The sequence below is a fragment of the Theropithecus gelada genome, chromosome 7a (genome assembly GCF_003255815.1).
Source record: "Theropithecus gelada isolate Dixy chromosome 7a, Tgel_1.0, whole genome shotgun sequence".
In the NCBI taxonomy this organism is placed as follows: Eukaryota; Metazoa; Chordata; class Mammalia; order Primates; family Cercopithecidae; genus Theropithecus; species Theropithecus gelada.
Window position 1 is genome coordinate 16,887,041 of NC_037674.1, and position 25,711 is coordinate 16,912,751.

The 25,711-nt window shown below is 50.9% G+C and overlaps 1 protein-coding gene across 1 annotated transcript; it reads right to left on the reverse strand.

The window, feature by feature from the left end:
- On the reverse strand, window positions 1–17,812 carry RPAP1 (RNA polymerase II associated protein 1). The gene is given in 22 exon segments (XM_025390564.1): window positions 1–125; window positions 128–909; window positions 1,500–1,642; window positions 1,858–2,010; window positions 2,505–2,700; window positions 2,938–3,047; window positions 3,447–3,648; window positions 3,772–3,930; window positions 4,669–4,826; window positions 6,253–6,423; window positions 6,611–6,745; window positions 6,867–7,046; window positions 7,302–7,469; window positions 7,676–7,777; window positions 9,221–9,319; window positions 9,616–9,731; window positions 10,775–10,954; window positions 15,367–15,588; window positions 16,173–16,293; window positions 16,789–16,878; window positions 17,164–17,312; window positions 17,605–17,812. Coding segments are annotated over 22 exon segments (3,942 nt in total). The 5' UTR covers window positions 17,786–17,812.
- Between the last annotated feature and the right edge of the window lie 7,899 nt (window positions 17,813–25,711).

The window sequence follows — 25,711 nt, forward strand, 5'->3', positions numbered from 1 at the left end:
TTAAGCCCTTTTCATTGATTCTCTTAATCCCCTCAAAGCCCCCAAGAGGTAAGATGAGGAAGCTGAGGTCTTCCAAAGCTCCTCAAGGCTCAGGACTGTCCCCGGGGCCCAGTGCAGGGTACCTTGCAGGTCCTGCTGGACTGAAAAAGTACCTGGGTCAGAGGCAGGCTCAGAGCTCGCAAGGCTCCCACGTGTTCCCCAAAGAGAGCAAGGCGCAAGGTGACACTGAACCGACGCTGCAGGGGCAGGAGGACCAGGGCCCCAAAGAGGTGGTCCCCAAAAGAGACAGCCTCAAAATGGTCCAGGAAGTTGGCATAGAGGTCAGGGAAAGACGTCAGGCCAGGGAGTGGGCAGTCCAGGTTGAGGTTTGGCAAGATTTGAGGCTGACAGAGCTGGGCTAGGAGGGCTGCCACCAGATGCTGTACTGGGGACTCTCGGAACAGCTCACTGTCCACCAGGAACACACACATGAGCCGTGCCAGGCGGGCAGCAGGGGGCACAGCCCAGAGGGCCTGGGGGCGCCAGCTCTCTAAAACTAGCACCCACTGCAGGACCCGCATGGCTGTGCCTACGGTGTCCATGGGAGAGAGTCCCGAGGGCGTGTCTGAAGCCTGGTGGTAGAGGTGAATCAGCGGCAGGAAGGGCCAGTCGGTGGGCAGCAGCGGCTCCGTAGGCACAGGCAGTAGCAGGGTTGGGACTCGCTGTAGCTCCCCTCGGTGCAGAGCCTGGGAGGCCAGCAGACTGGCTCGGGCTGGCAAGCAATGAGTCAGGTAGCAGCTGCGGATGCTGGGGAGGTCCTGGCAGGCCTGAGCTAGCAGAGTCCCTTGCCCACACCAAGGGACCTTGCTGCTTCCTAAAGACAGCTGGTCAGAGAAGTCAGCTGCCTCTGGACCCCCTGATGTTCTTTCCCTGTAATGGGACCCAAAAGCCAAAAATGAGGGCTGGAACCACAGCACCTGGAGGCTGTGCCAGCTCTTTGGGACTTCCTGGAGGCTCCTAGGTCCAGACCTGTGCCTCTCTGCTCCCTTAACAACCTCCCACACAGTGCTGTGTAGCAGTTAAGAGGATGCACGCTAGAGCTAGCTGCCTAGGTATGAGTTTACATAACTTCTCTGAGCCTCAGTTTCCTCAGAGTAAAATAAGGATAATAATAGTATCTATCTCATGGTCCAAGTAAAATACTTAACATGTTGATAAATACATAAGGGAGTATCAGACACGGCGTAAACATTCTGTAGCTGATGGCTATTACATGTGTGTAACTGATTTATATACCATTTTTTTAGCCATGCAGTCACACTGAAGTCTCACAATCATTCTTGGGTGTGTTTAGCCTGATCCTCACTTCACTAATGAGGTAATGGAAGCTCAGAAGAATTAAGTGTCATCCATGGAAGAAAGAGAACTTAGGTCTCCTGGTTCCAAATTCAGGGCTGCTCTGTTAACAACCGCAGCAGTGTCCAAAAGGGCTGAGTTGATGCCACCAACCAAGCACTTACGGGAGGAGCTCCAGCCGGAATACACAGCTCAGCAGCAGCTCATGGGCGAGGTGCTCACTTCCAGGCAGCAGCCGGCTCAGCAGGGCCAAGGCCATACCATGATGGAGGGCAGCATGGGGGGCTGGCAGTAGCTGCAGTGCTGCCTGCAGACAGAAAAACAGGGAGCTATCTAGTGCGGGAGAAGGGGACGTGGCAGAGAGAAGTGAGGAAGATAAAAGTGAGGCTGAAGGGCACAGGTCCAGGGCATGTCTGGAGGAAAGTGGGAGCTGCATGGCCTGGCAGAAGCAGGCTGGGGTCCACAGAAACAGGAGGGGGATAATGGGATGGGGGGCAGAACCTGTCAGACAGGGGGACCCACCGCTTTCTGGGCCAGAGCGAGTGCCAGGTACTGCAGGTGGTACTCGTGGCGCAGGGCCCACGCAGAGAAGGGTGTGAGGTGTGGGGCAGCCCCAGGAGCCACACACTGGCGGAAGTAATTCTGGAGTCCCGGGGCAGCCAATATGGCAGCCAGCTGAGGAAAAGCAATTTTGTTCAGATATAGAAATTGACTCTGATGCCTTCTAGGGCTCCCCAGGTGGCTGCCCCTCTCTCCAGACTCAGGGAAATTAGTGCCAGCAGAAGGCCTCCCTTCCCCATGGGACACCCTCCCACTTTCTGTTTTTTTTGAGATGGAGTTTCGCTCTTATTGCCCAGGCTGGAGTGCAGTTCACCACAACCTCTGCCTCCCAGGTTCAAGCGACTCTCCTGCCTCAGCCTCCAAGTAGCTGGGATTACAGGTATGAGCCACCACACCCGGCTAATTTTGTGTTTTTAGTAGAGACGGGGTTTCTTCATGTTGGTCAGGCTGGTCTGAACTCCTGACCTCAGGTGATCTGCCCCCCTCGGCCTCCCAAAGTGCTGGATTACAGGCGTGAGCCACTGCGCCCATTCCACCCTCCCACTTTCTTTCTGATTCCTGCCATCTTGGCCCCTTGCCTGGCCCCTAACTAGGCACCCCACACTTACCTGGCCACACAGCCCCTTGTGGATCTGGGCGAGGGTATTGAGAAGAGAGAGGAGGGCAGTGAGGAAGGGGAAGGGTGAGGCTGAGCCAGCCAGACTGAGACTGGGGCAGCCTCCCGAGCAGCCCAGTGACACGAGGCTGGGGGGAGCTTCAGGGGCTGACGCACAGGACAGCGGGTTGCAGAGAGGGGAGCAGTGCCTGTAGGTAAAGTGTAAAGAGCTGCTGGGTCTGTACCCAAGACTAACGGGGGGCCTGGCTGTGGAGGTCAGTGCCCACACTCCTCAGAGCCCACCCCACTGCTGCCTGCTAGGGACTCAGGTTTCCCTTGGGCTGAGGGCCTGCACCCTGGGATGGACCAGGGAACTGGACCCAGGAATCCCACAAGGATGAAACTGTCTCCTCCCGACTCCCCCAGCTACCACACACAGTACATACCTAAGGGAATCCCACAGGCCGCCCAGGGTGGGCTGACTCAGCAGTGGCAGCAACAGCTCCTCTGACAGGCGCTCCATGTCCTGGAGCCAATCCTCTGGGCACGAGCTCGGCTGGTGGACCAAGGAGTTCACTGAGCTGCTGGCCCAGCCATTCATTCTCCTAGCCCCTGTGTACCCAGGCCAATGCCACCATCCCAAGAGCCCAAAAGAGCATGTTTGGAGGCTTCTGCAGGCTCAGCCTTCTTGGGAGAGAAGGCCCCTATGTGTAGGGGGCATAAAGAGAGAGCACCCAGGCTATAGGAAGGCTGAGCTGCTGCATGGGCTCTCTGGCTCCTGGGAAGCTGAACGGGGATATGGAGGTGAAAAGAGGAAGAAGGGTAGGAATTAAAAGGGAAGACAGTAAATGGGGAAGTAGGAGTGAAGAGACGGACACAGAGAGGGAGCAACAGGTGGAATGTAGCTGAAGGCAGGGTGTGGGGGCCTGGTAGATGGCCAGCAGGAGGCACTCACTTGCTGGCTCCAGGCCTGGTAGTAGGCACCCAGGAACAACAGGCAGGCAACCGGCACTGGGCCCACGGCTCTCCACATCTCAGGTCTGGACAGCAACTTCAAGGTCTGCCTTAGACACGGCTCGACAAGAGGCTGGAGCCCAGACACCTGTGTCCAAGTGACTAAGGAAGGGGTGGCCGAGAGGCTGGCCTCAGCAGAATCACTACAAAAGTGCCAAAGGAGGCCACAGTGAGGATCTGGCTGCCTCACGCTCCTCTACGCTCCAGTCACCCCAGCCCTGTGGAGGAGCCCTCCACCTGTCCTGTGGGTCCTGGCTATAAACTACCTGATGGTTTCAGCGGGGGTGCTGCCGGCTGCCAGAGTCAGCTGGGTGAGGAGAGTGAGCAGTGCGGCTATCCGCTGCATGGACAGGGGCTGAGGCGGGTGGGTGCTGAGCTCCTGTGGCACCACCTGCAAGGCCCGCATCAGCACTGGGTAGAGCTCCCTAGGGAAGAACAGGGACTGATTTTCACTGCATGAAAGCAGGTGAAGACATGAGACGTAGGTCACAGCCCTGACCCAGGGATCTGCAGTTTGGTAAAGGAGGATGAGGAGGAAGAGTGGGGCACTCTTGGAAGGCTCAGCCCTAAAGAATGGAAAGGATGTAGTCCTTCAAGGCTGCCCCCAACAGGGAATTTAAATGTGATTTCACAGATACCAATGCTTTTTTTTGTTTTGTTTTTGAGACAGAGTCTCTGTTGCCCAGGCTGGAGTGCAGTGGAATGATGGAGTGATCTCGGCTCACTGCAACCTCTGCCTCCCAGCTTAAACCGATTCTCCTGCCTCAACCTTCTGAGTAGCTGGGACTACAGGCATGCACCACCACACCTGGCTAATTTTTGTATTTTTAGTAGAGACGGGATTTCACCATATTGGCCAGGCTGGTCTTGAACTCCTGACCTCGTGATCCGCGTACCTTGGCATCCCAAAGTGCTGGGATTACAGGCGTGAGCCACTGTGCCCGGCCAATGCTTTTGAGCAGAGAATATGGTTAACCAGGTTTGTCCCCCTCTTCCCTGGCTGGGCCTGACTCCTAAGCCTTTTCACATCTGGCAGAAATCCTCCCCCTCATTCTTATCCTTCCTCCAACCTTGGGACCTTGAGCAAGGCTGAGGTGTTTGATTTGGCCGGAAGAACAGAACTGAAGGTATCTAGGGGGAGCCTACCCACTGCCTCTCCTCACCTGTAAAGGTCACCGCCCTGGCCATAGGAGGCAGCCACAGCCCACAGACGGAGGGCCTCGGTGCTCAGCGTCTCAGCTTCCTCTGGGGGCAAGGCCAGTTCTTGGGGAGCCTCAGCTATGAAGCGGCACAGGCGGCTCCGGAGATCAAAGCTGCTCAACTGGAAATGGGCACAGTCTGGGGATCAGGGTCAGCTGTGTGTCTTAAGTCCAGCTACTCTCAGCTGGACAGAGGGTGGCTTAACTCAATCCTGACCCAGGCCCCTCTGGTGCCACAGTCATATCTCATCCACCCTGCCCTTCCTCCTTATTTATTTTATGATTTCTTTAAAATCTCAATTTTATTATTTTTTTATCATTTATTGTTATTATTATTATTGAGACGGAGTTTTGCTGTGTTGCCCAGGCTGGAGTGCAGTGGTGCGATTTGGCTCACCACAACCTCTGCCTCCCGGGTTCAAGCGATTCTCCTGCCTCAGCCTCCTCAGTAGCTGGAACTAGAGGTGCGTGCCACCATGCCCAGCTAATTTTTGTATTTTTAGTAGAGACGGGGTTTCACTATGTTGGCCAGGCTGGTCTCGAACTGCTGACCCTGTGATCTACCCACCTTGGCCTCCCAAAGTGTTGAGATTACAGGTGCGAGCCATTGCACCTGGTCCCTACTATTTTTTTTTAGACGGAGTCTTGTTTTGCTACCCAGGCTGGAATGCAGTGGCATGATCTTGGCTCATGCCAGCCTCCATCTCCCGGGTTCAAGCAATTCTCCTGCCTCAGCCTCCCAAGTAGCTGGGACTACAGGAACGCACCACCACACCCGGCTAATTTTTGTACTTTTAGTAGAGACAGGGTTTTGCCATGTTGGCCAGGCTGGTCTCGAACTCCTAACCTCAAGTGATCCACCACCTCGACCTCCCAAAGTGCTGAGATTACACACATGAGCCACCACACCTGGCCAGTAGTAGTATTTTTGAGACAGGGTCTCACCCTGTTGCCTAGGCTGTAGTGCAGTGGTTGGTGCAATCATAGCCCACTGCAGCCTCCACCTCCCAGCTCAAGTGATCCTTCTACCTCAGCATAGCGAGTAGCTGAGACTACAGGCATGTGCTACCACATCTAGCTAATTTTTTGTTTTTGTTTTTTATAGAGACAGAGTCTCACTATTTTGCCCAGGCTGGCCCCTGAACTCCTGGCCTCAAGTGATCCTCCTGCCTTGGCCTCCCAAAGTGCTGGGATTCAGGCCTGAGCCACTACACCTAGCCCTCACTCTTTTTAGCAAGGTTTGCTGGGCACCTTCTCTAGGGCTACTTGGCTATAGGTGATGAGTGCCTATGTGCATGAGGCCCTGATCTGGGTCTAGGGAACAGGGAGACCTCCTATCACATCATGAGACCACAGTACCCCTATATGATGCACCAGGCTCCAGTAAACAGGTTCATGCCTGGTGGTTTCTGTCGCATTTCTAAGCAACTGGATCAGAGAGGAAGAAGATGGCAAGAGCTGGCCACCCAGAGTTCAGGAGCCATGTTTAGCTCCCAACCTAACCCTGTCCCATGCATTCCCCCATCCCTCGCCCTATGTCCTGCTCACCAGCCGGGCAGCAATATTCCTCCCAGCTGAGGCCAGGACACGAAGTAGTTTCATGGCAGTAGCACAGGGTACTTTGTATAGACTAGGGGTAGGCCCTGCCCCCACAGGAGACCAGCTGGTGGGCAAGAACTCTCGAACTATGGTCTCTATCAGCCGAGGGCACTCCAGGACCTATGGGAGACAGGAGGAGAAAGGGAGGCAGGAGGAGAAAGGGAGGCAGGAGGAGAAAGGGAGGCAGGAGGAGAAAGGGAGACAGGAGGAGAAAGGGAGGCAGGAGGAGAAAGGGAGACAGGAGGCTGTGGGTCAAGACAAGGCCCAGCTAGGCTTTGTGCCCATTCCCTGCTCCCTTTTTTCTCACCCTTGTGGCTGACTCCAGGGAATGCCGGGCCAGGCGGATGAGCACGGCCAGGATGTCAAGGACCACAGCAGGTCCTGGGTAGGTCACCTCTAGCAAGTAGCGCAGCCGAGGCAGCAGGCTGGTAGCCAGGAGCCCCTGGGAGTTGGAGAGAGAAACCCACTGACAAATGCAGCTGGGCCCCGGGCACTGATGACCCCTCTTTCCAGCATGTGCTCATCCCCTGGGCCATGGGATGGGAAAGCAGCTGTCCCTTTACTTTGATGACATCATGTCGGGCCAGGTCAGGTGGAGGCCGGCTTTCTTCAGGGCTTTTCCTTTTTGCTTTTTCTGCTGGGCATTCTTCATCCTCGTCCTCATCCTCCTTGTCCTCCTGGCTGGGCATCAGAGGGAATGTCAAAGCTCCGTGGTACCAAGAGAAGGTGCTGTCGAGGAGCTCCTGCCAGAGGAAAGGGAGTTGGGGGGGCGATGCTGAAGGGGCCAGGAAATGGATCCAGGAGTAGAGAGGATGTCCCCCCAACAAAAACAGAAAGGCAAGGCTCCTGGGCTTTGGGGCCTTTAGGAGATGAGGGAGACGCCTGCCATCCCATTCTACATCTTGCCTGCAAAGCCTTAGCAATGGGGCCATGCCCAGTAATAGGAATATGGACCCTGGCACCTCCAAGCCCAAGCCTCATTCCTACCCCTGTAGTACCTCATCTCCAGGAGCCACCAGCAGAGCCCGAAGAGCACGGATGGCGGTTGCAATGACCCCATCTACTCTGTCATCCAAGGAGAAGCGCAGTAGGAAGAGGAAACCAGCATCCAAAAGGAGGCTTAAGACACTGCCTGCTAGCCGGTCCCCAAACTCACCAGCCTGGGCCTGGGGGAGGAGGATAAAACCTTGCTGAAGATGCTGAAGTTATCTGGAGGCTTTTCCCTAATCCTTCGTTTGCCCCCCTGTGATCCCAGGTTGTTAAAAGCACATAGCTGGCTAGTCAGCCAGAGTGAAAAGGGCAGGAGATGGGGAAGTCTGAGGCTGTGGGGTGAAGGGTAGGGTGGGCAGGACCAGGCTGTCAATCTACTCACCCTACTGATGACCTGGGCCAACACATGCAGTGCCAGTGCTCTCTGCTGGGACACCTGGCTGCGGGTCAGGTGGAACAGCTCCTGTAGGGAGTACCCCGCTCTCTGGGGCAGGAACAAGAAGTCAGAAGCAGCCAGGATACAGCACAGTGCCCCCAAAACACCAAGCAAGGTATCACAGGAAAGACAAAGATAAATAAGTGAATCTGCCCTGCTTTCCATGGAGCCTCAAGCCGGTAAAGATAAGACTTGCATACAAGTAACCATGCCATAAGGCAGATGCAAAGGAACGTGGTAACTATGTTTAATTTGCAACCAGCAGACAGGAGAGAGAAGGGGACCTGGAAAACTGAACTGCTCTCAGTGGATGGGTAGAGCTTCAGTGGCCGGTCATGGAGCAAAAAGCAAAGGCATTCCCTGGAGCGAGTGGAGTCCTGGAGGGCCCTGAGCACAGGAGGTATGTGGGGAAAAGCCAACAGAGCGAGCAGTGCAGCAGGGAGTGAAGGAGGCAGAGCAGCAGGGTCAGCAGGGACAGAAGGTGGAAGGAATATCTTGCCCAGTTGAGACCAGGACCTTATTCTGTGAGCAGAGGGAAGCTGGAAAACTTCTGGAGGCAAGGCATGGCCTGAGCTGGGCCAGGAGAAATCAGCATGGCAGCCCGTGAGGCATGGATGGCAGGGGGGCGGAGAATGGAGGGCATGGAGAGCAAGCAGAGGAAGCAAGGCCACAGTGCAGGAGGCATCATGAGGAGGTGACAGAAGATCGGTGAATTCTAGCAACTGACCAGAATGTGGAGAGAGGATCAAGATTTTGAACCTAAGAAACTGAATGCCATGCCTGTAATCCTAGCACTTTGGAAGGCCGAGGCAGGCAGATCACGAGCTCAGATTAAGACCATCCTGGCTAATGCAGTGAAACCCCGTCTCTACTAAAAATACAAAAATTAGCTGGATGTGGTGGCGGGCGCCTGTAATCCCAGCCAGTCCGGAGGCTGAAGCAGGAGAATGGCTTGAACCCGGGAGGCGGAGGTTGCAATGAGCTGAGGTCGTGCCACTGCACTCCAGCCTGGGCCAGAGCGAGATTCCGTCTCCAAACAAAAGAAACTGAACGCACGGCAAGGGCATGAACTAGAACAGGGCACAAAGAAGGTCAAAGGGCCGGGCGCGGTGGCTCAAGCCTGTAATCCCAGCACTTTGGGAGGCCGAGACGGGCGGATCACGAGGTCAGGAGATCGAGACCATCCTGGCTGACACGGTGAAACCCCGTCTCTACTAAAAAAAGACAGAAAACTAGCCGGGCGAGGTGGCGGGCGCCTGTAGTCCCAGCTGCTTGGGAGGCTGAGGCAGGAGAATGGCGTGAACCCGGGAGGCGGAGCTTGCAGTGAGCTGAGATCCGGCCACTGCACTCCAGCCTGGGCGGCAGAGCGAGACTCCGCCTCAAAAAAAAAAAAAAAAAAAAAAAGAAGGTCAAAGGCAGTTGACCAGAGATACTTTTCCACAGGGTTGTTAAAAGAGCTGCTCCGTCCTCTCCAGCCCCACCATGCCTTACCTCTGCCTCCTCTCCATGGTGGTGCAGACCCAGGTGGGTGGGCAGGTCCACGTCAGGGGCCAGTAGTTCTCCCTGAAGACTGAATCGAGCCTGCATCCTCTAATAGGAAGAGAAAGAGGACTGTGGTCTAGGGGCACCAGCAACCTTCACACACCCACTCCCCACCTTTAATCCCAGGCCTTTCAGGACTTAGGTACTGACTCTACTTCTAACCAGAAATGGGGCTTATCTGGCCTTGGGGGCCAGGCAGAGTAATGGGAAAGGTGGGTGAGAGCAAAGGAGAGATGCTTCTCAGGCTCTGGGCAATAGAAAGGCCTGAGTTCTGAGGGCAAGAGCAGCAGCTCCTCTCCTGCCCCATCTCACCCTCCCCTTGTAGGCCAGCGGGCCCTCCTCACCTCCTGTGTCTGCTGCCGCCGGAGAGGGGGCAAGTCCTGGGTCCAGTGGAGCTTCTCCAGCTCGACAGTGTCCATGTGCAGCCATTCTTTCTGAGGGGTCATGGGCAGTGCCAGAGCTGGGGAGACACAGCATGATAGTATTCCCCAAAGGGCTCAGCTCACTATCCACAGGGGTCCCCACTATCACCCAGCAGCTGCCATATCCGCTTCTGTTCCAGGATCTGCCAGCTTCTCCCCTCAGTTATGGCTAAATGGCATGGCCCAGGGACTAGAACTCCTGGGGCTGGGGTGAAAATCTCAAATATGACAGACACACTCCATCCTGGGCTCCAGCCCCTTGCTGACCCCAGGATTTGTTGGGAAAGGAGAGAGAAGGAGGAGGAGAAGGAAGAAAGAGAAAGAAAGGTGAAAAAGAGGAAGAAGGAAGACCACATATATTGGGAAGGCACCACTCTCCACTCTCCAGTACCAGCCCTTAAAGGAGCAGGAGAGTGGGGACAAGGAGGAGGAGGCAGCTATACTGCTCCTGGGAGGCAGGATACAGAAACAAATCCCACAGCATTTTCCTCCTTCATGCCTACCCCCACCCAACCTGCTCAGCTGGCCTGGAGCTCCTTCGGGGGCATGAGGTTCCTTGGCTGTCATAATTCGATTTCTTCTTTTGCTAATCACTAATGAAATAATCTAGTTTCTGGGAAATGAGTGCTTCCACTGGCCTCTCTGCTTCTGGTCTGGCATGTCCATAAGACCTTTGTCAGATTCTGCCTCTCCCATTACCCTGGCCCTGCCATCTTCCCCCCAACACTGTGAGCAGAGAGAGAAGGAACAGTGGGATGGACAGAGCCGGAGCTGGGACAGCTACAGCAAGGGCAGGAAGACAGTCTGCCAGGAGGGGGTGGGGTGGGATTCAGCCATCATGCATTGCTGCCCCTTAAAAGGGAAGGCGGGGAAGGAGCAGTAACAGGACAAGAAAACAGGAAGCATGTGCAGGAAGAAGACATGCATCAGCAATGAAGACTGACTTGAAGCCAGTAATGAGGATTAATGTTAGATGTCCAAAAGCACAGAAGCTTCTCTCTTCTCTCATTTGCCAGGCCTAGGAGAAGGGACAATTTCCTCTACTTTTATCCACCAAAATGTGACCCCGCCTCCTGCAAACCTGGGGCTTCTGGCTCCAGCTTGTCTCCCTTCCTGGGCTCACTGGCAAAAGCTGACATGAGGGGTTTCTCCTTGGTGACATTAGCAGAGGGTCCTCCTGGCCTCTGCTCCTCAGAGGACTTCTCTCCTGTTTGCTCTTGGGTGCGGCTGTGAGATCTCAAGAAAGCAACCAAGCTGGGGTCTAGAGGCGAAGGTAGAGGGGAGAGTGAGTGAGGGCAAATCCTCCCTGGCCTCCTACAGACCTACAACCTGCTGAATATTGCCTGTCTGTGGGTGCCAAGGACTAGGACAAGCTGCCTCCCAGCCTGGGCCTGAGCCTTCCGGGTGCTCCTGTGGCCCATCAATGACCCAGCCTTCTCACACCTGTGGGGTCACTAGGCCCACCTGCCCACCTTTCCCTCTATCCCTGATAGTCCCCTGGCCCAGGTTCCTATGCCTATCCCTGTGCTTGGTTTCAGGTCACAGTTCCAACGTAAGTGGCTGTAGAATAAGTTAATGTTGACTAGGGCCAACTCTCAGCTAATTTATTTATGCACACATATTTACATATATATATACATATATATATATATATATTTTTTTTTTTTTTTTTGAGACGGATTCTCGCTGTTGCCCAGGCTGGAGTGCAGTGGCGCAATCTTGGCTCACTGCAAGCTCCACCTCCCAGGTTCACGCCATTCTCCTGCCTCAGCCTCCCAAGTAGCTGGGACTACAGGTGCCCGCCACCACACCTGGCTAATTTTTTTGTATTTTAGTAGAGATGGGGTTTCACCATGTTAGCCAGGATGGTCTCAATCTCCTGACCTTGTGATCCGCCCACCTCGGCCTCCAAAAGTGCTGGAATTACAGGCTTGAGCCACAGTGCTCAACCTTTTTTTTTTTTTTTTTTTGGGAGATGGAGTCTTGCTCTGTTGCCCAGGCTGGAATGCAGTGGCGCAATCTCGGCTCACTGTAACCTCCGCCTCCTGGGTTCAAGCGATTCTCCTGCCTCAGCCTCCTGAGTAGCTGGGATTAAAAGCATCCACCACCACACCTGGCTAATTTTTGTATTTTTAGTAGAGACAGGGTTTCACCATGTTGGTCAGGCTTTATACATATATATATATATATATATTTTTTTTTTTTTTTTGAGACGGAGTCTCGCTCTGTCGCCCAGGCTGGAGTGCTGTGGCCGGGTCTCAGCTCACTGCAAGCTCCGCCTTCCGGGTTCCCGCCATTCTCCTGCCTCAGCCTCCCGAGTAGCTGGGACTACAGGCGCCCGCCACCTCGCCCGGCTAGTTTTTTGTATTTTTTTAGTAGAGACGGGGTTTCACCGTGTTAGCCAGGATGGTCTCGATCTCCTGACCTCGTGATCCGCCCGTCTCGGCCTCCCAAAGTGCTGGGATTACAGGCTTGAGCCACCGCGCCCGGCCTATATATATATTTTTAAAGAGATAGGGTCTTGCTCTGTTATCCATGCTGGAGTGCAGTAGCACAACTGTAGCTCACCACAGCCTCAAACTCCTGGGCTCAAGCAATCCTCCTGCCTCAGCCTCCCAAGTAACTGGGGCTACAGGCATGCGCCACCACACCTGGCTAATTTTTTTTTTTTTTTTTTTTGAGATCGAGTCTTGCTCTGTCACCCAGGTTGGAGTACAGTGGCACGATCTTGGCCCACTGCAACTTCCACCTCCCGGGTTCAAGTGATTCTCCTGCCTCAGCCTCCCGAGTAGCTGGGACTACAGGCACATGCCACCACACCCAGCTAACTTTTGAAGTTTTAGTAGAGACAGGGTTTTACTATGCTGGCCAGGATAGTCTCAATCTCTTGATCTTTTGATCTGCCCACCTCGGCCTCCCAAAGTGCTGGGATTACAGGCGTGAGCCTCCGTACCTGGCTGTAATTTATTATATCTTTATTTTTTGTAGAGATGGATTATCACGATGTTGCCCAAGCTGGTCTTGAACTCCTGGCCTCAAGTGATCCTCTAACCTCAACCTCCCAAAGTGCTGGGATTACAATGCAAGGCACCATTCTGAGCCCTAACATGTATTATACTCTATAGAGGTGCTAGTATACAGAGGGTAACAAGATTGACTGAGTACCTGGTATTTTGGTGAACAAACACTAGCAGGGAGGTATAGCATAGTATAGTATCACAGAGTAGAAGAGACTATAGATATACTGGAATATAGCTATAATAAAGCATCGTGTATACTATACCGGGATAGTACAGTTATACATAGCACAGTGGTTAAAAGCAGGGCCTCGGCCGGGCACGGTGGCTTATGCCTGTAATAGCATCACTTCAGGAGGCCAGGGCAGATGGGTCGCTTGAGGTCAGGAGTTCAAAACCAGTCTGGCCAATATGGTGAAACCTGTCTCTACTAAAAATACCAAAAAATTAGCTGGGTGTGGTGGTGCACATCTGTAATACCAGCTACTCAGGAGACTGAAGCAGGAGAATTGCTTGAACTCAGGGGGCAGAGGTTGCAGTGAGCTGAGATCGTCCCACTGCACTCCAGCGTGGGCAACAGAGGGAGACTCCATCTCAAAACAACAACAACAACAACAAACACAGGGCCTATGAGACCAGATAGACCTGGGTTTAAATCCTATGCTCCTTATCAGCTATGTGACCTGGGTAAAATTTCTTTGAAATTTTAGGCCTCAGTTTTTTTTCGTAAGTAAAATGGGGTTAATACCACCTACCTCAAAGGACAAGTTTAAGGACAGAACAGAATAACATGTTAAAGGCCAGGCACGGTGGCTGATGCCTGTAATCCCAGCACTTTGGTAGGCTTGGGTGGGTAAATCACTTGACACCAGGAGTTTGAAACTATCCTGGCCAACATGGTGAGACCCCATCTCTACTAAAAATAAAAAAATTAGCCGAGCATGGTGATACACACCTCTAATCCTAGCTGTTGAAAAGGCTGAGGCGGCCGGGCGCGGTGGCTCAAGCCTGTAATCCCAGCACTTTGGGAGACCGTGATGGGCGGATCACGAGGTCAGGAGATCGAGACCATCCTGGCTAACACGGTGAAACCCCGTCTCTACTAAGAAATACAAAAAAAAAAATAGCCGGGCGAGGTGGCGGGCGCCTGTAGTCCCAGCTACTCGGGAGGCTGAGGCCGGAGAATGGCGTGAACCCGGGAGGCGGAGCTTGCAGTGAGCTGAGATCCGGCCACTGCACTCCAGCCTGGGCTACAGAGCGAGGCTCCGTCTCAAAAAAAAAAAAAAAGAAAAGGCTGAGGCACAAGAATCACTTGATTGAACCTGAGAGGCAGAGGTTGCAGTGAGCTGAGATAGTGCCACTGCACTCCAGCCTGGGTGACAGAGTGAGACTCTGAAAAAAAAAAAAGCAACAAAAACCAGCCTGTGCAATATAGTGAGACCTCATCTCTACAAAAACCTTAAAAAAAATTAGCTGGGGGCCAGGCATGGTGGCTCTCGCCTGTAATCCCAACACTTTGGGAGGCACTTTGATCCACCTGAGGTCAAGAGTTCGAGACCAGCCTGGCCAACACAGGGAAACCCCGTCTCTATTAAAAATACAAAAAATTAGTCAGGCATGGTGGTGGTCGCCTGTAATCCCAGCTACTTCGGAGGCTGAGACAGGAGAATCGCTTGAACCTGGGAGGCAGAGGTTGCAATGAACAGAGATTGTGCCATTGCACTCCAGCCTGGGCAAGAAGAGCTAAAATCTGTCTAAAAAAAAAAAGGCTGGGCACAGTGGCACACGTCTGTAATCCCAGCACTTTGGGAGGCCAAGGCGAGTGGGTCACCTGAGGTCAGGAGTTTGACACCAGCCTGGCCAACATGGTGAAACCCCGTCTCTACTAAAAATACAAAAATTAGTTGGGCGTGGTGGTGGGTGCCTGTAATCCCAGATACTCACGATGCTGAGGCAGGAGAATCACTTGAACCCAGGAGGCAGAGGTTGCAGTGAGCCTAGATTGTGCCATTGCACTCCAACCTGGGCAACAAGAGTGAAAACTCCATCTCAAAAAAAAAAATTTTTTTAATTAAAAAAAAAAAAAAAAATGGCTGGGCATGGTGGCTCATGCCTGTAATCCCAGAACTTTGGAAGGCCAAGGTGGGTGGATCACCTGAGGTGGGGAGTTCAAGACCAGCCTGACCAACATAGAGAAGCCCCACCTCTACTAAAAATACGAAAAGTCAGCCAGGTGTGGTGGCAAATGCCTGTAATCCCAGCTACTCGAGGGGCTGAGGTAGGAGAATCTCTTGAACCTGGGAGGCAGAGGTTGTGGTGAGGCGAGATCACACCACTGCACTTCAGCCTGGGCAACAAGAGTGAAACTCTGTCTCAAAAAAAAAATTAGCTGGGTGTGGTGGTGTGCGCCTGTAGTCCCAGCTACACGGGAGGCTGAAGTAGGAGGACTGCTTGAGCCCTGGAGGTGGAGGTTGCAGTGAGCCGAGATCATGCTACTGCACTCCAGCCCGGGTGACAGAGCAAGACCATCTCAAAAAAAAAAAAAAAAAAAGCATTCAAGTACTCAGCACAGTGCCCAGAACTCACAGTAAGCCTTGCTCAATAAGTGGTATTCCCCTCCTAGCCTGGTCTCAGCACGAAAGTCAGGCACCCATACCAAGCTGGGCCAGCAACCGCTGCTGTTCCTGCAGGATCTCCTTAGGAGCCATGGCCTGCAGTCTTGCTATGTTCTCTTCATGGATAGTCTGGGCTTCCTGCTCAGCTTCTTGATCCCTGAGCCCCTTCCCTGTGACCAGATTGGGTCCCTGAAAGCTGTGGCTGCTCCCAGGAAGCTGGCAGCCCTGGTCCCTAGGAGTGGGTGTCTCACAGGTCACGGCACCTGGAAGAAAGGTATGATCATGTTCATTGCTCTGTCCTCCATGGCTCTAACTGGGTTTTCTGGCCTTCTTCTATAAGCCTAGTAGCCCTGGAGACAGGTATAGACCCAAGCTTTCCTCAGACAGAGTGGAGAGACCCCACTGGGTCTGGCACAGGGACTCCAGGTGGCTGCTCCACTCACCGCTTCCCTAGTACTTACACGAAAAGGTTTTCCTCAGAAACACCCTAATTTCTGACTCTTCTCTTGGATATCTAGGCAGCCATCTGTAGCCAGGGGCCTGCTCCCAGCTGTTCAGCTAATAATTTGCATCATTAAAGGAATCTTGGCCAACACATTCATTTTACAGTCTCTGCCAGACACTTCTGCCCTATTCCCTTTCTCTTAGGATTGCATAATGGCCTGCCCCACTCCCAGCACCTGAGACCCAGATATGGACCCAAGTCTCCCATACCTAGTATTCTCAGACTACTTGAGATGGCTCAAATGCACCTCCCATTTGAGGCAGGAAGATATGTCTTCAAAAATGACCCCATGACTGTGTCTTTTAAAAAGGCCAAGCCCAATCCTCTTCAACCCCAGCTCACCCTCTGGTGGGCCCAGGTTGGGCACAACTTCCCCAGCTGATGGGACCCTGGCTTCAGCTATCCTCCTTGCTGCAATTTCCTGGGCAAAAATGCTTCTCTTACCAGATGTTGCTGATTTCCCCTGCGGGGCAAAAAGAAAACCCAGGTTACTGATGCTCATTATCCCACTTTCCTCTCAACCTCTTTATATCAAGGCCTCTGGAACAAACAGATAAAAGAGGCTTTGCTCCATTTCCAGGGATCACAACCCTAGTTCTCAGAAAAAGGAGAGGTCTATAGGAATAAAGGTCTTAGAATCTCACAGACTTGGGTTGAAGTTCTGGCTCTTCTACCTATTAGGTGTGTGGTGTTGGACAAGTTATTTATCTCTTTGGGGTCTCAGTTTCCTCATCTGAAAAATGGGAATAAGGAATCCTCATCCCCAAGGTATCATCATGATACCTGCCTTATAAGCGTGTTATGAAGATTAAAAGAAGTAATGGGTATGAAGTGCTTAGTATAGTCCTGCTTTGTAAATGAAATTGCTTATCATCACTAAACTACCTGCCTGAAGAAGATGCACTGTGAGACTCACCTGTCTGTCTCCTACGCACCACCTAAGCTTACCCTTCCCTACCTGTGTGTCCCGCGAGCGATGGAACACAGCGGGGAAAGCAACGCCACTGGGCATAGGCAGATTCACAGTCACTGAACTTGTATCTCGTTCCTGTAGCAACAAAGCACAAAGTTGTAAAGCACAATGGAGAGACTTCCCTAGGCTGGACCCTATCCTATTAGCCCAGTTCTGAACGATGAGAACCTCACTCTGGGGGGTTATGGACCCTCCTCCCTTCAGGGCAGAGTGATTCTAACCCAGCCCCCAACCTGACCTCGGGGGGTAAAACTCTACCTTTCTGAAGCACCGTCCACTCATAAGGCTCACCCGCCCCAAGCATCCTATATCCCTGTTGCCCTGGAACATCTTATCCTACTCAGCCCGAGTGAGACGCACAATAATCTTAGTCAAGACAGCAGTGATGTGCTGATCATGCCTCCTCAGCTTCTCTTCTGGGTCCTCATCCTCAGGCAGGGGGTGGCCAGGGCTGGACCTGGCTCTCTTCGGGGGAGAATGGACCAAAGCTGGGGGCAAATCTGGGAGATCTGAGAAAGAAAAGATCCCAAACATGAGTATATGCACATACTAAGAAGACTCTGCAGGCTAGGGAAGAAAGACAGCTGCCATGGGGCCCTGGCTCAAGCCGTGTCATCTTGGGTAAGATATTTAACCTCTTTGAGCCTCAGTTTCTTCCTATGTAAAATGGGGCTGAAGCAACAGAGGCTATGCAGTGTCTGAAATAATAATGATGTGCCTGAATCCAACCACATCATGAAGAGGAAGGGGCCCAAGGCTGTACCCTCTCTACTTCTCAGCCTCATACCCCCGGGCACTCACTGTCCAACATCACCACATCCCGATGGTCCTGGAGCGGAGGCCGGTCTGAGTTGGCATCACTACCGCCCCTATTTCCTTTCTTCACCAACTGCACCGCCGGGGCTGCACCAGCTGCGAGAAACTGACTCTGGAAGCGCAGCAGGTCCATCTCGGACTCCCCTGGCTTTGGTCGCGACAGCATCTTGCTGCTCCAGCTGCCTCCCTGCTACGACTCTCTCCAGCCGTGTCTCTGTGCGGGGATTCCCTCTTATTCATCCCTAAGAGCAACAAAGAATATGGGCCCTCTGCAACTGAACCCTGATTCTCTTTACTGGGCATCAGCGAAGATCTTCTTTATCCTTGGGTTCACATGAATTCATTCCTCCTCATTCATACCTTATTGCCATTCCGTCTTCAGCCCTCCCTGATGTCATCAGCCTAGCAACAACATTTATAGCCAACTTAGGTTGTTTACAATCTATGGGTGATAAAACTCTCAGGAACAACCAGCAGGAGACCTGAGGAAAATGTCATCAAGGGCCGGGCAGGTATGTGTCATAATGGGGGGTGATGATTCTGTATCAAACTGGAGAGAACATGCTTAGCCTAAAGGTATGCAAATTATTAAAAACCTTGGGCTGTAAACTATCAATGTAAAAAACATTTGTGGCCAGGCACAGTTGCTCACGCTTGTAATCCCAGCACTTTGTGAGGCCGAGGCGGGTGGGTCACCTGAGGCCAGGAGTTTGAGACCAGCCTGGTCAACATGGTGAAACTCCATCTCTACTGAAAATACAAAAAATTAGCTGGGAGTTGTGGTGGGCGCCCATAAGGCTGAGACAGGAGAATCACTTGAACCTGGGAGACGGAGGTTGCCGTGAGCCAAGATTGCACCATTGCACTCCAGCCTGGGCAACAAGAGTGAAACTCTGTCTCGGGAAAAAAAAAAAAAAAGTATGTCTATGCACTAGCAAAGAACATGCAGAAAATGGAATTAAGAAAACAACTGAATTTACGATAGCATCAAAAAGAATAAAATGCTTTAGAATAAATTTAACCAAAAAAGTATAAGACTTGTCCATTGAAAACTATTGAATTAAAGAACTAAACAAATGGGGCCGGGCATAGTGACTTATGCCCGTAATCCCAGCACTTTGGGAGGCTGAGGCAGGAGGACTGCTTGAAGCCAGGAGTTCAAGATGAACCTGAGCAACAAAGCCAGACCATCATGTCTCTACAAAAACTAATAACAATAAGAATAAAGACCTAAACAAATGGAAAGACATCCCATGTTCATGAATTAGAAGACTTAATACTCCCCAAATCTATAATTCAATATAATCTTTTTTTTTTTAAGGGACAGGATCGGCAGGGAACGGTGGTTCACGCCTGTAATCCCAGCACTTTGGGAGGCCAACGCAGGCAGATCATGAGGTCAGGAGATCGAGACCATCCTGACAGTGAAACCCCGTCTCTACTGAAAATACAAAAAATTAGCTGGGCCTGATGGCAGGCACCTGTAGTCCCAGCTACTTGGGCGGCTGAGGCAGGAGAATGGCGTGAACCCCGGAGGCGGAGCTTGCAGTGAGCCGAGATCGTGCCACACTCCAGTCTGGGCTAGAGCCAGACTCCATCTCAAAAATAAATAAATAAATAAATAAATAAATCAACAAACAAATCAGCAATCAAATGTTTGTTTTGTATCATGATAAAATATGCACATTTCTATTTTTCTCTATATACTATAAATTTATATACTTTTTAAACTTGTGATTTGTTATGTTAGATTTACAGATTTATATAGATAGTATGAACAGTTTCCATATATAGTCTTCACCCAGCTTCTCCAAAGGTTAAGACTTTACATAATCATGGCACAAAGGGCAAAAAAAAAAAAAAAAAAAAAAAAAATTAACATAGAGACATTACACTTATTTGTCAATAAAAAGGAATGAAGTTCTAATGCACAAACATTGAAAACATTACACTAAGTGAAAGAAGCTAGATGACTCAGAAACATTTTATTTAGTGAAAAGAAAGAAAGAAGCTAGCCAGAAAGGGCCTCATATTGTATGATTCTGTTCATATGGAATGTCCAAAATAGGCAAATCCATAGAGACAGAAAGTAGATTAGTAATTGCCAGGGGCCAGGAGAGCTGGAGGGAAATGGGAATGGACAGCTAATGGGTATGGAGCGTCTTTTCGGAGTAATGAAAATGTTCAACCTTGTGAATATACTAAAATCCATGAATTGTAAACTTTATTTATTTATTGTGACAGGGTCTGGCTCTGTCACCCAGGATGGAGTGCAGTACCATGATCTTGGCTCACTGCAACCCCCACCTCCTGGGCTTAAGCCATCCTCCCACCGCAGTCTCCCAAAAAGCTAGGACTACAGATGTACCACCACAGTCAGCTAATTTTTTTTTTTTTTTTTTTTTTTGAGAGACAGAGTTTTGCTCTTATTGCCCAGGCTGGAGTGCAATGGCACGATCTTGGCCCACCGCAAACTCTGCCTCCCAGGTTCAAGCGATTCTCCTGCCTCAGCCTCCTGAGTAGCTGGGATTACAGGTGCCCACTACCACAGCTGGCTATTTTTTGCAGTTTTGCAGTAGAGATGGGGTTTTACCATGTTGGTCAGGCTGATCTCAAACTCCTGACCTCATGATCCACCCACCTTGGCCTCCCAAAGTGCTGGGATTACAGATGTGAGCCATTGCACCCTGCAATTTTTGTGTTTTTTATAGAGACACGGTTTCACCATGTTGTCCAGGATGGTCTCAATCTCTGGGCTCAAGACATCTGCCCACCTCGGGCTCCCAAAGTGCTGGGATTACAGGCCTGAGCCACTGCCCCAGCCTGTAAACTTTTAAAATGATGAATTCTGGCTAGGCTCAGTAGTTTACGTTGGTAATCCCAGCACTTTGGGAGGCTGAGGCAGGTGGATCATGAGGTCAGGCATTCAAGACCAGCCTGACCAACATGGTGAAACTCCATCTCTACTAAAAATACAAAAAAAATTATCTGGGCGTGGTGGCACGTGCCTGTAATCCCAGCTACTCAGGAGGCTGAGGCAGGAGAATCACTTGAACCTGGGAGGTAGAGGCTGCGTTAAGCCAAGATCGCACCACTGCACTCCAGCCTGGATGACAGAGTGAGACTCGTCTCAAAATAATAATAATAATAATAATATTAAAATGAAATGATGAATTCTGTGGTATATAAACTATATCTCAATTATAAAACAAAAAACACTGGACTGGCCAAAGATGCCTGCAAGCTGGCTGGCTAGTTTTGGAACCCCTGAGCTACATGCTGGTAATAATAAAAACATTGTTATAGCTAACACTTATTGAGCACTTAGTATGCACCACATACTGTTCTCTAAGCACTTTTTCCATATTCATTCATTTAATCCTCATAACAGCCTATGAGGTAGGTTACTACTATTATTCAAATTTTACAGCTGAGAAAAGAAGAGTGCTGAGAAGTTAAGTATTTGCCCAAGGTCTCAGTGTAAGTGCTAGGATTAGGATTCAATCCCAGTCAGTCCGTGCTCTTACTCACTATGTTCTACTGCCTAGTGCTGTGGGTGCCTGGGTGTCCAGGAAGTCTGGAACAGTGAGGCAGATGGGGAAGAACTATAAAGAATCTCCTGAAGAGCAAAGGCTGGAACTACACTAAGCTTTCTCAGTAGGGACTATTGATCTTTACGGCTGGATAATTCTTTGCTGTAGGAAGCTGTCTTGTGCACTGTAGGATGTTTAGCAGCATTCCTGGCTTTTACCCACTAGATGCCATCAGCAAACCTCCTCCCCCACTTGTGACAAGCAAAAATGTCTCCAGACATTGCCAAATGTCACCTCGGAAAAAAGTCACCCCCAGTTGAAAATCACTGAACCAGACCTTGAAGGATAAGATAGGCCTCTAGCCAGAAGGGATAGGTGGGCAAAGGTATAGAAGCAGGGAATAGGGCCGGGCGCAGTGGCTCACATCTGTAATCCCAGCACTTTGAGGCTGAGGGGGGTGGATAACTTGAGGTCAGGAGTTCAAGACCAGCCTGGCCAACAATGTGAAACGCCATCTCTACTAAAAACACAAAAAAATTAGGCAGGCGTGGTGGCATGTGCCTGTAGTCCCAGCTACTTGGGAGGCTGAGGCAGGAGAATGGTTTGAACCCAGGAGGCGGAGGTTGCAGCGAGCAAAGATTGCGCCACTGCACTCCAGCTTGGGTAACAGAGCTAGACTCTATCTCGAAAAAAAGAAAAAAGAGGCCGGGCACGGTGGCTCAAGCCTGTAATCCCAGCATTTTGGGAGCCCGAGACGGGTGGATCACGAGGCCAGGAGATCGAGACCATCCTGGCTAACACAGTGAAACCCCATCTCTACTAAAAAATACAAAAAAACTAGCCGGGCGAGGTGGCGGGCGCTTGTAGTCCCAGCTACTCGGGAGGCTGAGGCAGGAGAATGGCGTAAACCCGGGAGGCGGAGCTTGTAGTGAGCTGAGATCCAGCCACTGCACTCCAGCCTGGGCAACAGAGCGAGACTCCGTCTCCAAAAAAAAAAAAAAAAAGAAAGAAAGAAAGAAAAAAGCAGGGAATAAATATGGTACATGGGAGAACATGATGAAGTTGACCACCTCCTAAAAGTTGAAAGAGGGTGAGATGGAGAGGTAGACAAGCTAGATAGCTGGGACTAACAATAGTGCTGAATGAAGGCCAGGCGCGGTGGTTCACGCCTGTAATCCCAGCACTTTGGGAGGCCAAGGTGGGTGGATCACGAGGTCAGGAGATCGAGACCATCCTGGCTAACACAGTGAAACCCCATCTCTACTAAAAATACAAAAAATTAGCCAGGCGTGGTGGCACACGCCTGTAGTCCCAGCTACTCGGGAGGCTGAGCTAGGAAAATCACTTGAACCTGGAAGGCGGAGGTTGCAGTGAGCCGAGATCGTGCCATTGCACTCCAGCCTGGAGACAGAGCATGAGACTCTTTCTCAAAAAAAAAAAAAAAAAAAAAAGTGCTGAATGACACATTTCCTTACTTTTTCTTCATCTACTTCTAAGCAGGATCAGATCTAATAACTAAGCCAGCACTGGAAACACCTCCTAACACAGGGGTGGGGGGGTAGGCTAAAAGGGGTAGAAATGGTGAAACAATTTCATGTAATCCCAGCTACTCGGGAGCCTGAGGCAGGAGAATCAGTTGAACCCAGGAGGTGGAGGTTGCAGTGTGCTGAGATCGTGCTATTGCACTCCAGTCTGGGCAACAAGAGCGAGAGTCTATCTCAGAAAAAAAAAAAAGCATAGGTAACTTGCCTAATTTTGTACATTTAGTGCATTTAGTGTGACGGTGTGACCTTACAAACATTATCAAAAACATTTTTTGTGAGTTTACTCTGGGCAGAGCGGTGTACAAGGGGCTGTAAATATAAAGAAATGGGGGTAAAATCCAGTCCCTGGGTTCAAGGGGCTTACTGGGGAGACAGAGACCATGCCGAAATACTGGGTCTTTTAATAATTTCTCACTTCATTATCTCTCTTTGCCCACACAAGTCTAGAAATTCCAAAGGTTTACAGTTAAAATGATGTCTCCAAGATTGTAAAGGTCTTCCTTTGGTCAATGATGTACCCAATTTTGGGGTGAGAGAATATGGTAAACATGCATATACATTTACAAGACAGTACATCCCAGTGATCAAATTAATCACACAGAAGATCACTGCTACAGGATTTCAGAGGTGGGAAAAATCCCTAAAGGTTAAAAATAGAGCTCAATATTGAAGGAAAAAACTTAGATAAGCAGAGAACTGAAGGAAGTGGATGAAGTGAGCAAAGACCTGTCTACAAAATTTCATCTTAAATTTGGCATAGAACTTGTATTAAGTACTGTTTGTAGCATGACAACAGCAAAGTACACAGATGTGCCTTTTCCTGAATGGTAGGCAAACAGTATGAAAATGGACTGCCTGTGTTCAAATCCAGGTTCTACAATTTACTAACTGTGTAAGATTAAGCAACGTATTTTACTGAAGTTACTCTGCTTGTTTCCTCATCTGTAACATGAAGATAACTGTACCTACCTCCTGAATTAATTATATATATGTAAGAAGATTAGAACAGAGTCTTATACATGAAAGGACACAAACGCCAGTTATGATTCTTATTATTTATACAGCCAAAGGGCAGTTAACCATATCTAATTGTTGGGCAGTCCGGCCAACAAACAAGGAAAAAGTCTCCTACCCCAGTGCCTACCCAAAGGCGCTAAGGAAGGCTGGACTAGATGAAGTGAGAATCCATGGTATGTTAACAATTCACTCCTGTAAGATTCTGCATAAGCAGAAACAATTCCTCCTACTTATCCATGGATTTATGTGACCCCAAAGCAAAGTCCAGCTCACTTCACAGGGTGCACCATACCTACATCACAAAGAGCTAGGGGGGGTTATGGGCACCAGTTATGGAATCAATAGGCCAGATGTCAAATACCAGTTCCACTACTTACTAAATGCACTAAACGTGCGAAAGCAAGTTACCTATTTTTTTTTTTTTTGAGACAGACTCTCCCTCTTGTTGCCCAGGCTGGAGTGCAATAGCACGATCTCGGAACACTGCAACCTCCGCCTCCTGGGTTCAAGTGATTCTCCTGCCTCAGGCTCCCGAGTAGCTGGGATTACAGGCGCCTACCACCACGCCCGGCTAATTTTTTGTATTTTTTTAGTAGAGACGTGGTTTCATCATGTTGGCCAGGCTGGTCTCGAACTCCTGACCTCAGGTGATCCGCCCACCTCAGCCTCCCAAAGTGCTGGAATTACAGGCGTGAGCCACCGTGCCCGGCCTCTATGCTGACTCAAGTCACGTTTCCACAACTGTAAAATGTGAGTAACAGGTCCTATATAATAGGAAATACGTGAGGATTTAAATGACTATGCACGCAAAGCGCCTAGCCCAGTGCCTGTTACTTATATAAATAAACCTCAGTAACAATTCTTTTAGTCCTAAGTAAAGCCACCAGTGTATTTCCCCACAAACTCCAGAACAGATTTGTCCAGAACCAATCCGTTCTAGAAGTGATAACACTGGCCGGGCGCGGTGGCTCAAGCCTGTAATCCTAACGAGTAATGCCTGAAGAGTAACTCGTAAAAAAAGTAGTCCTAACAATGGACTTCTGGGTTTATCTTGGCCTCTGAGGAGTCTCTGGGGCTCTTACATTGCAGCCTATCCTACAGAGCCAGGATCCAATCCCGAGTAGGGACGCGTGACTAGCCCCTACCGCTCTGGTCAAGGGTTCTAGTTAAGCCTCCTGGACCACCCAACTCTGCAATGAGTAATCACCGAGTCTCAGCTTTTGCCGCCCCTTCAAGGGCCGTGCTCGAGATCTATGCACTGAGGAGGCCACAGTTGCTCCCTTACAGACCAAAGGCCCGCAGGCAGGTTCCAGCAAAGAAATTGGACACGCTACCCTGGGTACTCCGCCCAGATCACCTGAAATCCGTCCCTTCATCCCCGCCACCTACGTGATCCGGGCCTGTCTGGGCGCCGCCATCTTGCCCCGCAGAAGTAGCGTTTCCGCCGCCGCCAGATTCCAGGTTCCGCCCCGCAGCCCAGCCCCGCCTCTCCCGGGCTTAGCTCGAAGCATTCTGGGCTTTGCTTGTTCAGCGTGGCGGACTGGTGAGCGCGGTGCTGCACGGCTGGCAGTTTATTACTCCCACGTAAGCTCTATACCATCACCCATAACACACATCCTTTTTATTTTTTATTTTGAGACAGAGTCTTGCTCTGTCGCCCAGGCTGGAGTGCTGTGGCGCAATCTCGGCTCACTGCAACCTCCGCCTCCCAGGCTCAAGCGATTCTTGTGCCTCAGCCTCCCGAATAGCTGGGATTACAGGTGCCCGCCACCATGTCTGGCTAATTTTTATATTTTTAGTAGAGACGGGGTTTCACCATGTTGCCCAAACTGGTCTCGAACTCCCGACCTTGGGTAATCCGCCCATCTTGGCCCCCCAAAGTGCTGATTATAGGCTGCGCCACCGCGCCTGGCCCACACATCCTTCTGATGTACAGCAGGCACAGCCCTTTCTGCACATACGACACCCTTGGCAGGGACAGAGCGTTCCTCAGACGTC